This window comes from Vanacampus margaritifer, chromosome 15, assembly GCF_051991255.1.
Source record: "Vanacampus margaritifer isolate UIUO_Vmar chromosome 15, RoL_Vmar_1.0, whole genome shotgun sequence".
Taxonomy (NCBI): domain Eukaryota; kingdom Metazoa; phylum Chordata; class Actinopteri; order Syngnathiformes; family Syngnathidae; genus Vanacampus; species Vanacampus margaritifer.
This window is the reverse complement of record NC_135446.1, coordinates 14176568-14191748: the sequence shown is the minus strand read 5'-3', so window position 1 is coordinate 14191748 and position 15181 is coordinate 14176568. Positions and strand designations below refer to the sequence as shown.

The 15181-nt window shown below is 46.0% G+C and overlaps 2 protein-coding genes across 5 annotated transcripts; one reads left to right on the top strand and one right to left on the bottom strand.

Moving 5' to 3' along the window:
- Positions 1-3751: 3751 nt before the first annotated feature.
- On the top strand, positions 3752-13317 carry cpm (carboxypeptidase M). 3 transcript variants are annotated; one of them, XM_077543650.1, is made up of 10 exons: positions 3752-3860; positions 4068-4232; positions 4552-4649; positions 6590-6762; positions 7051-7150; positions 7225-7330; positions 7819-7989; positions 8068-8220; positions 8300-8448; positions 8531-13317. In XM_077543650.1, the coding sequence occupies exons 2-10, from the start codon at positions 4070-4072 to the stop codon at positions 8771-8773; spliced, it is 1356 nt and encodes a 451-aa protein (XP_077399776.1). In that variant the 5' UTR covers positions 3752-3860; positions 4068-4069; the 3' UTR covers positions 8774-13317. The 3 variants fall into 3 exon arrangements, with proteins under 3 accessions (XP_077399776.1, XP_077399775.1, XP_077399777.1); XM_077543649.1 differs by having other exon boundaries at positions 7222-7330; XM_077543651.1 differs by having other exon boundaries at positions 3755-3860; positions 4144-4232; positions 7222-7330.
- Positions 10051-15037, bottom strand: dclre1c (DNA cross-link repair 1C, PSO2 homolog (S. cerevisiae)). 2 transcript variants are annotated; one of them, XM_077543647.1, is made up of 15 exons: positions 14807-15037; positions 14677-14728; positions 14324-14408; positions 13823-13882; positions 13695-13750; positions 13525-13626; positions 13350-13422; positions 12971-13111; positions 12463-12564; positions 12260-12396; positions 12136-12190; positions 11498-11586; positions 11336-11430; positions 10880-10966; positions 10051-10817 (listed from the first exon to the last, which is right to left on the bottom strand). In XM_077543647.1, exons 1-15 carry the CDS (start codon positions 14913-14915, stop codon positions 10213-10215), a joined length of 1848 nt encoding a protein of 615 aa, XP_077399773.1. In that variant the 5' UTR covers positions 14916-15037; the 3' UTR covers positions 10051-10212. The 2 variants fall into 2 exon arrangements, with proteins under 2 accessions (XP_077399773.1, XP_077399774.1); XM_077543648.1 differs by having other exon boundaries at positions 14548-14728; positions 14807-14912.
- Between the last annotated feature and the right edge of the window lie 144 nt (positions 15038-15181).

Below are 15181 nucleotides of genomic sequence, written 5' to 3'. Positions count from 1 at the left end.
CGCAGGGACGTTCGGTATGGTCTAACTAACCTTTTATTCGCGCTATGTCGCTGCGCAGCTTCTGGGCCAAGTCGCACTCATTAATCTTGTCCAAAATCTTGGCGGTCTTCTCCACAGCGTTCTCGCTGTACCTCTTCACCAGCTCGTTGACGATGTCCTCCACGACGGCGTTTTCACATACGCTCTTGGGAAAATGCGTGTAGAATTTGAAGGACTTGAAGCTGTCTTTCCCCAGCTCGTCCAGCGTTTCCCTCAGCAATTCCTTGCTCTCAGTATCCAGAGCCATTTTTCTTTCAAGGAGTCAGTCTGATGATAATTAACGCACTCGCTGTCCAACGTACTTCGACCGTTGATAGGGCATCTCTTTATGACTATTTTATGGCGATACGGGAACATGAGCTCATAAAGTTATTTGCCTGACGTGACGCAGATTTTCCAGAAAGCATCATAACGTCGGATAAATGTTCTTACTTCCGGTAGGTGCTCACTGGTCACTTCTTTAGGTACTGCTGTGGGATCAAAAGACTCGTTTTAATATAGTGAATACCTGAAAGAAGTATTTGATGACAAAATGACTTGCATTTATAATTTTTGCAAAGAAGTCAGATAATCAGTAGGAGTGACAGGCAGTATGTTGATGTTATCCATCACATTGGGCAGTCAAATAGCATTCAAACCAAACCATCCAGTCAGGCAGGTTCCTGGCTCATTATAAGGTCACCTGATTTCCGATAAAATGCCAATAGAGGCTAAAGTCTTACTTTTACGAGCACCCAATTTGCCCTTTTCTGCACTGTTGACGTCAACAACTACTTCCTGGTCTTCAAGGCTTTAACAATGACTTTACTGCTGGTGAGCACTCTGACGTAACCATAAGTTAAATCCAACTGTCTGACCAAGCATTTTCCTTACGTTACATTTCCTAAGTAACTGACCGAGCAACTGACAAACGCACCAACCAACTGACCAATTAAAAGACTAACCAAAAACTTAAAAATAAAATAACCAACCACCCAAACAACCGACTAATTGACCAACTAACAAACCGAAAATGGAAAACAAAATAACCAGCCAATCAAATAATAGACCAACTAAATAACTCAGCGACGAATGAGCAGACCAACTGACCGACCAAAAAACCTAAAATAACCTACTGTCCAAGAAGAAGTTGACTTCTACTTATAAACTGTCTGACTGACCGACCAACTAACTTGAAACTAAATGACTGACTAACAAGCGAACTAAGTGAACCGTTCAATAACCAATCAACCAGCTAAACTGATACCAATGAACTGCTTAACTGACCAACCCAGTAACTAATTGACTGATTGGCCATCCAATGAAATAGCTAAACAACAAATCTATGAACAACCCATCTAACCAGCTGATTGTACTGCCGACTAACTGACCGAACAACAAACTAACTTACCAACCCCTCTTTTAAGTAGCAAGGTGTGTCTGTACGTATGTCTAGTATTGAAATGTAGAAAGGAAAACTTACGTCAACTTCATGTTCTTGTTCTTGTTGTCTCGTCTCACTGTGTGTCTTGTGAACGTCGTGAAGGCAAAGTCCTTGTTGCCATGGCAATCTGAGGTCATAACTACACCCTGATTGTGCGTGTGGCCAAGTACATAAGCCACAACTGAGGATAAGGCGTTGTCCTGCTAGTAGCATGAACTTCATTATATTTTATCCAGCTATTTAATAATATTAACTCTTTGACTGCCAACCGTTTTCAGAAAAGGGATGCTGTGGGTGCCAGCTGATTTAAGCATTTTGACTGATCTTTCAAGGTCCACAGAAAATTTGGTGTTTGGACTATAGAAACACACATACTACCAAATGAAAGATTGAACTCTCATCTTTCATCAGAAAAAAAAGTTTGTTTTGTACCTTATTCCGTTTTTCAGTAATCAACAATAGAAAATGGTTAGTTTCACCCAAATGCTCTGTTTTGGACCAAAATACGGAGAAATCAAGCTTTTTGTGAAACGATATTATTTCATGCACTCTAGTGAATTTGACACCTTTTTTTTCCCCATTAATGATGCCACAAACACCTAAATAGTGCTTTACTTCTATAAAACGCTATCACCAACAATGAAAAAGTGTTTTTTGATAGCAAAATACGTTTATTTCCATTCAACAGTGCAACAATTTGACAAAACAATTTGACAAACTATTTACAAATGTGTGCAACTGTGGTACTATTTACAATTATGTGGATGTTTTAACTACAGTTTTTTTTTCTTTTCGTAACACTCCCCTGCGTGCAAGGAGAGGCAGCAGGATTTGCACAACAGATTAGTTTCACTGCGATTGCCCCTTCGCATGCAGATGCTACACTTTCTTGTCGGCCTTTTTTTCCGGGAAATAGCAAGTATATACTGTAGTATGTGTTTGGCCATGTTGCCATCAAGTCTACTCTAAGGATCATGACGTGACCTGGTGTTACGTCTGGCTTCCTCATGTCTTTCAGTTCCTATACCGTGTGGTAAGAGATGTTCTGATCCATCTTATCCACTCTATTCATGGTGGCATCGTAGTCCAGAACCAGTGTCTTCTCCGTGATCAGACTGTACCCACTCCTCCGATGAATATGCATTGGACTTGGGGTACTCCTCATCGTCCAATTGAATGTCCGCCTGTGCAGAAGTGCTCGATTGTGCACCACGTTTTCCGGCGTTTTCCGGCGTTAGCATCGCTAGCCGGTGAGGCGTTACGACGTGATCATAGCCGCCGCGTCAACGCTTCCAACTTCGGCGTCAACCTCGGAGTCACCATCATCATCATCGTTGTCATCAATGTGCTCTTTAGCATTGGTCGATGCTTTTCGTCTTTGAAAAAAATGCTCAAGCGTGAGCTGCTTGCAACCGGTCGCCATTTTCGCTTCCTCAGCCATTCTCCCCTCAACACTTTAGCTCCGCCTCACGTCTTCTACTGACGCCTACCCAATCTTGTCCAAAGAGAGTCATCGCTGCCATCTCGTGCCCAAAAATAGTCATTATACTAACTAGATCTGCTTGATACTTTCAGCACATCTGGCCAAGGCTTTCCTCCACCCCCCCCCCCCCCAAAAAAAAAAAAAAACATAGTGAACGTCTTTGGCAGCCCTCATTTGGATTTTACTAAACGTTATTAAACGTTTTTGGCAGTCAAAGAGTTAATAGATTTTAAATGTATGTGAAAACTGTTTATTTAATTATTAAGTAGATGGAATTCATGCTATTTTTTTATAGTTTCTACCAGTAATTAACGGGGCTCTCCTGTAAAGCTACATTTTCAACATTTAAAGATGCCACGATATGTAAACAATTTTATTTTAATCGGTCATTTTCATTTTTTGGTTTTATTATTTCATGATAGTAAATGTACTATTTGTTGAATATAATTATTGAAACTTGAAAGTGTTTCTTTTTTAAATGAAATAAGTTCCTGTCACATTTATATCAAATTACCGCTATTATAATGAATTCACCTGTTTTTTTATCAAATCAATAAAAACAATTTTTATTGATTTTTATTTGATTCAGTTTTCTGCGGGTACTCTGAAGTGGAAAGTTTAGGAAAAAACACTCGACTCTTACGCCGCTTGCTTGCTTTTGTTGGGACGTGCCTGCAGGCGGCGCCAAATCACCACTGAGTGGTCATCGTGCGTGTGACGGGTCACTCTGCTGTGGTGGGCGGGGCGCGTGAGTTGAAATCATTAACCTGCTTGAATGCGACGGGTGTCCGGGGCGTGGTGTTTTAAGATCCCCGTCCCTTCGCTCCTCCCTTGCGGGCCGTGCCGCCATCAGAAGGAGCGCTCTCTCGTGCTCGCAGGCTCGCGTGGACTTCGGCAGGCGGAGGACGCACGCAGGTAAGTGAGGCGTCGTGACGTCACCGGACCGACGTTTCAGGAATATTTTTCAAGACGCTTGTGTCATGTATATGTGTGTACATATATATATATATATATATGAGAGAGAGATACAGATAGTAATCTGTAGAATTGTAAATCTATACTAGTATAATTCTATAAAATGTACATAGTCTCGTTTAAATATAGTTTTTTTTGTCTCTGCAGGCATGTCACAACTCTTCCTCTTCCTCCTCCTCATGCTTGTCCCCGCCGCCATGATGCTGGACTTTCGTTACCATAGCAACCGCGAGATGGAGAGTTACCTCCTCCAAGTCAACGCCTCCAACCCAGACATTGCGCACCTGTACAGCATCGGACGCTCTGTGGCAGGTACGCACACACACATATGGCGCAGACACAGGTCAGGTCTCGGGTGACCGTCGCTGTGGCGACTGACACACTGACTATGTGGTTTGTGCGATCATGTAACCTGACTGTAAACTCGAGTTAATCTGCCACGTTCTAATCTGGCTAATCACGCACACATACACGCTGGACACGAGCCAATTGGTGTCCTGGATTAACTCAGATTTGTGTGTGTGTGTGTGTGTGTGAGTTATTAAGTGTCACATGACCATTAAATAAAACAAAAGCATCATATGATAATGACATCATGTATAAAGTGCACGTGTGCGCGTGCATGTGGCAGGTCAAGAGCTGTGGGTGTTGGCTTTGGGTCTGAGCCCCCGCCGCCACACTGTTGGCATCCCCGAGTTCAAGTATGTGGCCAACATGCACGGTAACGAGGTGAGGCAACACACACACACACACACACACGCACTCACACACTCTCATTCGGAGGGTCCCTCCCTGCGGACAGGAAGTGGGTCTAAAAGGAGACTAAAGAGATCAACAAAAGCCGGTCACAGCCCAACACACTCTGTGTGTTCTTCCAACTACAGACAATGTCAAGTGAAGGTCAAGTGTGACCCCCTGCACACATACGCACACACAGACAACAAGAAGCCTTGTCTGGTAACCATGGCGAATACATGAAACTTAGTGGAAATGTCCTTAAATAGACAAGTCATGGCTGGGCGCACACACACAGACGCACACACACACAAACACAGACTAAGTAAATAGGGTCATTTTCTGGCTCAGACAAAACTTCCAGAAAAAGACCTTTTCACTCAATTGCACGCACGTACACATTAACATCAGGAATGTGGCCCATGTGGAAAAAGTTCAAAGTTCATGTGATTATGTGACAGGCACAGCAGGATTGCTAAGTGTTAGGTGAGTTGGTAACCAGTAGCCAACCAATGGAAAAGTTTAGCAAAGCCTCGTTAATACCTGACCAAGATGGCAGCCATAGTTGTGTAATGGAGCATGTGAAATGCTTGTTTGGCGCCGTTGCGCTGCTGAACTTGAGACCATTAGTGTAAAATGTATTCTTTTTTCTTTCTTTTTTTTACTTCTAAGGCGCCTTGTTGACCAGTTGTTCTCAAATGTTTTGACTTGAAGGCTGCCAGGAAGCTCAGGCGGGGAATGGTCGCCAACGTCCTGTTTTGTAAAGACACTCAACAAGTGTGTGATGCTTGTTTTGTCTGCGCATGATTTCGCTACGTGGCAAACATTGCAAATTCCTGTTGTGCTCATCATAGATTGCCACACGCTATAAAAACACGATACACTATCGGGCCGATACCAGGCATTATTTCAAGATATTGGTACTCCCGACTGGTATCAGCCTCCCTCTTGTGGCCATTTTTCCATCAAACTAGAAATTAGAAGAATAGAAAATTGACTTAAATTTCATGTAATTTTAAGGAAAAAATGATATATTGGGGTATTTAGGCCTTTCTTTAAAGTGATCAGTTTTTTGTGGGGAAATTTTATGCATCAAAGGTACTAGTGGTACTTGTGCGCTTGTGTGTGTGAGAGAGAGAGGTTATTTTCGCTCATGTTTCAGTTTGTACAGCCTGGAGTTTTTGTCTTATGTTGAATGGCTGAGAGACAAAAAGGGGGTGGATCCAACTGACAGCTCAGGTAAGACTCGTGATGGATACACAAATTCCACATGAATGGAACACATACGCACAACCTGTGATGGCGCAAACAGCATCACGGCATGTGTGCGTGTTAGACAGTCACCATGGCAACGGGTGGCCAGAGGGCGGCTGGTCCCGTCTTGACTTGCGTTGACTCGTTTGCACCTTTCCCACCCTTCTCGTCTTCCTTCCTCCTTTCATCACGCCGCCGTTCATTCATCCGCTCTCATCCAGGCTGACTCACGACATCACTTCCTGTTACGCACACTCCCTCCCGGCCATGACACAGACAATGCCTGTGTCCAAATTCATAAGGCTGAGTCCTCTGAAGGCTGAATTTGTCGGCTGTATGACGTCACTCCCGGCGCGACTCGACAACACGCACAGACTTACACATTAATGGAGAGTCGGTCAATGCGCTACCGACAACCAGCATTGACAATCCATTCGTATGAGTATTGTCTTGTTTGACAGCACCGTTAAATGTGCTCAGAGGGAAAAAAAAGAAAAAAATCAATTTATATGTAAGTCCGTGCGTCCTCCTGTCGAGTCGCGCCGGGAGTGACGTCATGCAGCCGACAAATTCGGCCTTCCCACCAACTCTATTTCAGTCGACTGGCTTCATGACAGCAGGTGGCGCTGTGACCTTTTTAACCAATCACAATCCTTCATTGTGTGTGCGTGCGTGTGAAGGTTTTGGGCCGTGAGCTGCTTCTTCAGCTAGTGGAAGACCTAGTTCGTGGTTACCGTGGCAACCAGAGCTGGGCCACGCAGATCCTCAACAGCACGCGCGTCCACTTCCTGCCCACCATGAACCCGGACGGCTTCGACCGGGCTGGCACCAACTGTCACCTCAGCCAAGGAAGGTACGCGTGCGTACACAAGTCCGCTGCAATTACCCAAATGACGGCACAGTTCTCAGGTAACAATCAAACATGGCTCAGCTTGCGAATGTCACATGACCAAACTCAGAAAATAGGTGAGCCGTGATTCATCGCTACCTGAGCCATTAGGCACTGTGATGTCATCTTCAGTTGACAGCAAGTCTCAAAATGGCCGCCACCTGAGATGAATAAAAATGGGATTTTGCTGCTTACAATTAGAAAATGTTGGGGTTGACTTCCCCTTAAAGTTTACGTGACTGTGTGTGTCAGATTCAACCATAACGGTGTGGACCTGAACAGGAACTTCCCCGATGCCTTCGCTGGTCTGCTGGGGGAACACGACCTCTACAACGCCAACAGAGAAGCCGAGGTCAGGCATCGTCTCGCTCTGCGTGTGTGATTGTATTTCACTTCTTCACTTTGTGTGCGCATGTGTCCCAGCAGGTCCGCGCTGTGATTGGCTGGTTGAAGATGGAGACGTTTGTCCTCTCGGCCAACCTCCACGGCGGCGCCCTGGTGGCCAGCTACGCTTACGACAACAGTAATGGCGGTAAGTGCGTCTGTTACACGATGGCACACACGCAGGTACAACTAATGGGTTTGACATTTCTTGACAATATGTTATATGTGACCTCACTAGGTTAAACATGACATTTTGATTAATATTACATTTGTGAGTAATGCAGCAAAATCCAGCTGTTTTTGTCCATCTCAGGGGGCGGCCATTTTGCCACTTGCTGTCGAGTGAAAATGACATCACAGTTGCTTAGGGCTCAGACAACGACCAATCACAGCGCACCTGTTTTGTGAAGCTGAGCTGTGATTGGTTGGTACCTGAGACCTGAGCAACTGTGATGCCATTTTCTTTTGACAGCAAATGACAAAATGGCCGCTTCTGATATTGATTTAAAAACTGCTGGATTTTGCAGCTTAATCATATTCCACTAACACAATATTAACCAGAACACCATATTTAGATAAGAACATATTATTGTCAATAATTTTTTTGGTGGGGGGTGGTTGATTTCCCGTTTTAAGGTGGCGAGCTGGTGGGTCAGGCGAGCTTGACGCCGGACGACGACGTCTTCGTCCACCTGGCCAAGGTGTACTCGCACAACCATGCCAGCATGCACCAGGGGGGGCGCTGTGGAGACCAGGGACCCTTTCAAGAGGGCATCACAAATGGGTACCAGTGGTACCCGCTCACAGGTCAGTGTCGAGTAGGTTCAGTTGGATAATCGCTCTAAACACGCCAACATCCCATAATAAGGCCTTCACTGTGTACAGGCGGCATGCAGGACTATAACTACGTTTGGGCTCGTTGTCTGGAGGTGACACTGGAGGTGTCGTGTTGCAAGTTCCCCCCCGCCCGGCAACTTCCTGCTTTGTGGGCCGACAACAGGAAGAGCCTGCTGGCCTTCATCCGACAAGTCCACTTGGGTAAAAGCGCGGCCCGGTCTGGTGCTAAGGTCATCGTAGCCCCGTGCCAACATGTTAACTGTTGTGTGTGTGTGTTCAGGGGTCAAAGGGCGTGTGTTTGATGGGTCAGGAGTGGCGGTCCAGGACGCTGTGGTGGAGGTGACCGGTCGCCGCAATATGTGTCCCTTCAGGACGGACAAACATGGAGAATTCTACAGACTGCTGCTGCCTGCCAACTACACTTTCACCGTTATGTACACACGCACACACTAAGATAAACACACACACACACAATTTCTGTAGCTCAACGTGCATGTTTTTTTTCCCCCAGGTGACGTATCCTGGTCACGAAGTGCTGACGGAGACTTTTTTCGTCCCTTACGGTCCGGAGCGAAACTCTGCCCTAAGGCATGATTTCTTGTTGCGTCGCGTCGCCACGGCAACAGGCGACCCCACGCTCCCATCCTCTTCATCTTTGTTGTTAACTGAGGGCTCACTGGGCGCCGCCATGACACCTACATGGACGCTAGCAGCGCTCGTTATGGCGCTCACGTTCCAGAACATGATCAGCTGACGTGCGACATTAGAAAAAAACTACAAAGACACATATGGACAATGCACGGGACGACTTTTTTTTTTTCTGTCGTATCGAAGGCGGAATATTTTAGTTTGCTTTTCCACAGGAACATGTCAGCACGGCACAAACACAAACCAGGCTAAGGTTAGTTACCTTTCAAGCTTATGCATTTTTTTGTGGTGTCTTTGAGGTGAGTGTCTTAGACGCATGTGTCATAGTGACACGTATCATTGAGGTTAGTGTCCTTGGGGCACGTGTCTGAGGTGTGTGTGCATGCCTTGTGTGGTTTTGAGGCATGTGACTTAGTGGTGGGACTGGTGGTATGTATTAGAGGCATGTCTTTGAGATGTGCCATTGTGGGCCACGTCTTGTGTTAGTCTGTGACGGGTCTTTGAGACATGTAGCTTTGAGCTGTGTGTATTTGGGGCATAGGTCTTTGTGGCATGTCAATGAGAGGTGCCTTTAAGGGATGTGTCTTTGTGGCCGGTGTCTTTGAGAAATGTGACTTGGTGTCACGTCTTTGGTGTCCCATTGAGGTGTGTGTCCCTGTGGCTTGTCTTGAAGGCATGAGTATTTGTGGCAAGGTACCTATTACATGTGTCTTTGAGGTATGTGACTTAGACATTTTCTTGTCTTTTTTGCAGCCTGTCTTTGAGATGTGTGTCTTCGAGGCAGGTGTCTTTGATGCATGTGACATAGTGACACGTGTCATTGAGGTTAGTGTCCTTGGGGCACATATCTTTGAGGTGTGTGCATGCCTTGTGTGTCTTTGAGGCATGTGACTTAGTGGTGGGTGTCATTGAGGTGTACACTTGGTGGTATGTATTAGAGGTGTGTCTTTGAGATGTGCCTGTGGGCCATGTTTTGTGTTTGTCTGTGACATGTCTTTGAGACATGTAGCTTTAAGCTGTGTGTATTTGGGGCATGGGTCTTTGTTGCATATCTGTGGTGTCTTTGAGAAATCTGACTGAGTATTTGTGGAAAGGCACCTATTGCATGTGTCTTTGAGGTATGTGACTTAAGACATTTTTTTTGTCATTTTTGCAGCCTGACTGCACGTCTTTGCGTTTATCTTATTTTTAATCTAGGTGTGTAGTGTCGTGTCTTTAAGAATTTTTTCTTTGTGGCATACTTTGTTGTGTGTATCTGGGGCATGTATATGTACTGAGTATTTAGTGTCATGTGTCTTTGGTGACCCATTGAGGTGTGTGTCTTTGTGTGTCCATGCATGTTGCATTGATATGGATTGGAATGTTAAATTAAATTGCTTAAAATTTGCTTAATACTTTATTTGGCTTAATGTTCATACATACAACACGATCAGCCATTTTTGTTTTTGCTGCAATGACGCGTCCTAGTTCTAGCCCGTTCCCCCCTTTAAAAAATATAGTTATCTTTGGAAAGATAGGAATGCATCTTTGATAAGGAGGGTGGGCTCAGTCAGGACAGGAAAGGTCATCTCCATTTGCCAACTTCCTATACAGATGTGTCAGTTGCTCGGTAGTTGGCCTTTTGGAGTCGGGCGTGCTTGGAACGTCAAAGTCGGATGAGGCTTGTGAGCCGGCCGGCGGCTCGTCCGCCTCCGACACGGTGTCGCCGGCCGCCGGGTCGTGGTTCTGCGAAGAGTGATTGGACGCCGAGGCGGACAGCGAGAGGGAAAAGTCGCCATCCACGTCGTCTTCCCGCTCGCTCGATGCTTCCGGTGTCTGTGAGCCTGTCTGCCCGGAGGGGGCGGAGCTAGGGGCGGGGCAGAGGTGGCATTGGCTTTTGAGGCTGTTCTGGCTGCCGGGAAGCGGCTCCATGGTGAAGAAGTCCTCCCACTTGGGTGGCTCGCTGGACACGCTTCCTCTTTTAGTCGAGCTCTCATCTTCCTCACTTTGGTCATCCTCCTCGCTGTCCTCATCATCATCATCATCGTCGTTGGACTCGGTACAGTCCAAGAAGTTTTTGTTCTTGTTCTCTGTGTTGTTGTGGTCGAGCATGATGGGATGTAGTGAGTCTTCCTCTGAGGCGGGGGGCGCTGTGGCGTGCGCTCTGTGGTCTGTTAAACAGCCAAGAGTGATTAGCCCGCGCACGCTAACTGCAGGCTAAATGTGGACATACCTTTGGGGATGCGCTGACTCGCCGGTGGCTTCCTCTTCGGCGGAGTCACCGCGGTGCCATCAAAAAGGTCGTCGTCGCTGTCCGAACCTGACGGGACAAAGATGGATGTGATTGAAGTTGTGTCTTTGAGGTGCCGTCTTGTGTCTTGGCAACATTTGAGTCGACTCGAAGGTCTTCGAGGCTCATGTTTGCAACGTGTATCTTGAGGGGAATGATTTCACGAGTTGTCTGTGAGGCGACACTTTGTGACATGTTGTGAGGCGACACTTTGTGACATGTCTTTGAGGCATGTCTGAGTCGGCATGTTGGTGATGTCTTTGAGGTGCGTAACTTTTGAAACACCGTCTTTAAATCATGTCTTTGGGACAAGCATTGTGTTTTTGACATGTCTATGTGGTGTCTGTGAAAATTGTCATGAGGTGTCTTTGTGACGTGTCTTGGATGCGCGCGTCTCACCGTGAGGAGGCGTCCATCTGCCACAGCGTTTGAGCACCCCCAGTGGTTTGTAAGCCACGTCCTCCTGTGGCGCTATCCTGCACGTCGTCTGGAGCCTGCCGGAACATTTTTGCACTTTTTACATCGCATGAGTTGGGGTTTGGAGTTCCTGTTACGACTCACAGGCGCGTGACCTCGGCAATGGTGCGTCCCATCGGGACCACGTTGGGGAACACGTGCACGGGCTGCAGGTAGGACAGAAAGTCTTTGACCTGAAAGGAGTCGCCCAGCGTTAGCGACGTGACAACTTCCCGGAATCTTCCTGCCATCTGAGTTTCACTTTGATTTGCTACCACTCAGTTTGATGAGTGTCAGTGTCACATGACCAATGGAGGTTGGCCGGACCTCAAATCAATTGAGAGAGCTTCCATTGCTCCTCCTCGGTGGCCAAATGTTGGCTCTAACTGAGTTGGAGTTTGAATTTACATTCAAGTTTTATATAAATATGAATTCAAAAATTCAAACTCAGAAATTCTAAATCATGGTCAATCATAAATGAACACATACTCAAAAATGTAAATTCTAAAACTGTCGCATTCTTATTCAGAAGTTCTAATTCAAAGTCAGAACTTGGAAAAACTCAGAAATTGCCATTTGGAAATTGACACAAAAATTTCAATTATGAACATTTTTAACTCAGAAATTTGACATCAAAAATTCATACTCAAACTCAGAATTTGAAATTCAAATTCAAAATGAGTAATTCAAAGTCAGAATGTGAAATTGAGACGGCCCAGATGTCCTTGGCGAATGAAGCGAACCTCACAGTAGGACGAGTGGAAACTGAAACACGCTCGGAAGGCGTCGCTTCCCGATCTGCAAAAACGAGAACAGAATGAGCGCGGCGTGTCGGCCAAACGGAAGCGGACGCCGGCTAAGCCTTACTTGACGAGCACGTCGGTCTTGTGCGTCCTCTCACCGAACCACATAGTGGACGGCTTAATCCTGAGCACGCGCAGGCTGGCGCCGTCCCGAGAGGTGCAACCGCAGGGCAGCCGGTTGCCATGGATATACTGCTCGCTCTACACAAAAACAAACTTTCAGGCGCGTGTCTTTGAGGCTCACGCGCCTTTGCGGCGCGCTGTCACCTTCGGGTATCGGCAGGCGTGAATCTGCGTGCGGCGCTCGGTGGTCACGTATCTCAGGATCTCCGGCATCCTCCGGAACATCAGCAGGTTGTTGACGTGCACCTGAGGGTGTCAAGGTGTCAGGGCCGTGTCTTTGAGGTGTGGCTTGTTGAGACGTGTTTTTGTGACTTGCGGCATCAGACATGTGACTTTATGGATTTGGAACACATCTTTGTGGCATGTGTCTTTGAGGTCTGTTAATGTAAAGAGATGTGTCTTTGAGAATGTCTGTTGCATCTTTATGGCACCTGACCTTTTGGCGTGTCTCCGAGACGTGACTTTAAGGCCTTTGAAACAATCTTTGCATGAATTTATACATCTTTGTGGTGCGTGTCTTTGAGGTGTGTGACCTGTAGGCGCATGTAGCTTTGTGGCGCCTTTAGACTCTAAAGTTTAAAGAAGCAGTAAAGCATAAGGTGTGTGACTCTGTGGTGTGCGTCTTTGAGATCTGCACGTCTTTGAGATGCACCTGCGTGTTGAATTCCTCGCCCAGCCTGGTGAACAAGAACTCGTAGCCGTACGCCGCCTTGCAGTTGAGCCAAACCACGTGAAGGGCACTACGGGCGATCCAGTCGCCTGCCAGACCCAAGATGGCGCTCACACATGCCTCCTGCACACGCACGCAGACACATGCAAGTACACACAAACGATTGACATCACTTTAAGGATATTATTTCAGTTGTTGAATTTATAGTTTCCCCACATCTCATGCTGACGTGTTCACGTGGAAAATCTGAAAAATGTGGAGATAATTTTTTTCCCCTCCACTATTCAATACTATTTTTTGTACTTTGTAATAAAGCCAAATAAACCTGAGCTGTGTTTTTATGACTTTGATTTCTGTTTACCCGGGAAGGAATCTGGTAGAAGCGTGGGTCGTAGAACGTAGAGTCCACGTAGACGCTCTGGATGTCCTTCACCCTGCATGGCCAACGCCAATCACGTTAAAACAGGAAGTAGAAAAAAAGAGGAGGAAGAAGACAACACAACAGGAAGTAAAAGAGGAAGATGGTGGTGATGCACCTGCTGCCCGAGTGCAGATGTTCCATCCTGGCGGCATCCCCCACGGGTAGCCTGAAGTCTCCCGTGTACAAAACGTTTCCACGGCAACCTTCGAACAGGAACCTAAACACGGCGGTGGCAAGATTACAATCAAATGTTTTTTCCGGCCACGACATCAGCACAAGACTTACATGACGGAGCCGGGACAGTGTCCGGCTGGGAGCAGCGTCACCACCAGCTCCTCGCTCTGCGCAGTTCACGTTTCACATTTGTACTTTTTCCAGAGTTTTGAGGAAGATGTGTTGGCAAAACGGCTCACCTGTCCTGATGCCTCATCCACCAGGGAAATCTGGGTGGGGCTCTCCAGCTCCAAGGGAACCTCAACAAAAGAAACATTGAAAAGCCAAAAACATTGGACCCCACCATGAATTGGAAAAACGGCAATAATTGTTACAAATTGCTTAAGCGAGAATAAGTGTTGGGTGGGGTAAAAACAAAACAAAAAAGTTTGTGTGAAACAGACTTGTTTTTGCCCCCCAAGAAAATCTCTTAGGTTTTCTTTTTATCTATTTTTTTATTTTCCCAGAAATCAAGTCTTTGTGACAAAGGTTTTTTTTAAAAAAAAAAAATGTTTTAACTTTTTCAGGAAGTTCTATTTTTATTTTTTTAGAGCGAGAGATTTAAGAAAGCACTTGATGAATCGCTGGTTTAAACAATACAACGAGTGGACAATTGTGAATTTAAGCCATTTCCAGCAGAGCCCAGTCCTTATCTACTAAGCGGGGGTTTACTGTAGTCCCCCCCCAAAAAGGGGTCTCACAATGAATTCTTCCCAGAAAAGGTGCTTGCGGCTGCTCAGCAGAAGCTCTTTGGTCACCAGTGAGCAGTACAGTTTGACTCTGCGGCTGAAAAACAAAACAAGTCAACACATAAAAACTGAAGTGTTTCACTTTATCCCACATACGTTGTTGTTTCACTCCAAAATGATTTATTTTTTTATTGTGAAAGTCTAGCACTAACTATTTCCGGAATGTATTCACTCACCTTCACGTTTCTCACATTTTGTTTTTATGTTGGATATGATACTTGCTGGTTGTAAATAAAATTGGCTTGAGTCGTCCCCGTGCGTCACTACCTACGCATCACCCCGGGATAAGCAAAGGTTTGAATCACCTGGAGCGCAGTCTTCTCTTCATCTTGGGTGCTTTAATCCCTCTCATGTGGTCTGATGGCAAAGAAAAGATTTTTGGATTTTCGCATTCGCTCACTCGGGCTAGCAGTTAGCCAGCTAGCCTTAGCTCACCTTTGTGACAGTGCGACAGGAAATAGGCTCGCGCGTGCAAGTTTTCATGGTCGAAGCGATCCAGAGAAATGCTTGGATATTCTTTCATTCGACCCGCAAATGAGCTCATATTTGCATCGATTTGGCCATTAAAAAGAGTGAAACTGAAAAGAAGGAAGTTGGTGTCTATGTTGACATTTTGTCTGTGCCGCCCATCGGGTGCGTTCTCCTTCTACGGCTTTGTGTTGTTGTATACGTCACTTCTGCCCTCTTGTGGCGTAAACGGTCCGTGTCTCGTAAAAGCTGCTGTGTTAGATGTTGGGAATCATTCACATTCAAGCAAAAAAGCATTTTCAGTGTCCGCTAACGGTCGGATCTAAGCGCTTAAATTAACGT

What these genes read in the sequence shown, in the direction of transcription:
- cpm (XM_077543649.1), top strand. Translation starts at nt 4,070, where the DNA reads ATGTCACAACTCTTCCTCTTCCTCCTCCTCATGCTTGTCCCCGCCGCC. An exon ending in ACGCCAACAGAGAAGCCGAG is followed by an intron (nt 7,151 to 7,221) that starts GTCAGGCATCGT and finishes CATGTGTCCCAG; the next exon opens with CAGGTCCGCGCTGTGATTGG. An exon ending in CCAGTGGTACCCGCTCACAG is followed by an intron (nt 7,990 to 8,067) that starts GTCAGTGTCGAG and finishes CACTGTGTACAG; the next exon opens with GCGGCATGCAGGACTATAAC.
- dclre1c (XM_077543647.1), bottom strand. Translation starts at nt 14,915, where the DNA reads ATGAGCTCATTTGCGGGTCGAATGAAAGAATATCCAAGCATTTCTCTG. An exon ending in AAGAGAAGACTGCGCTCCAG is followed by an intron (nt 14,409 to 14,676) that starts GTGATTCAAACC and finishes TTTGTTTTTCAG; the next exon opens with CCGCAGAGTCAAACTGTACT. An exon ending in TTTTCTGGGAAGAATTCATT is followed by an intron (nt 13,883 to 14,323) that starts GTGAGACCCCTT and finishes TCTTTTGTTGAG; the next exon opens with GTTCCCTTGGAGCTGGAGAG.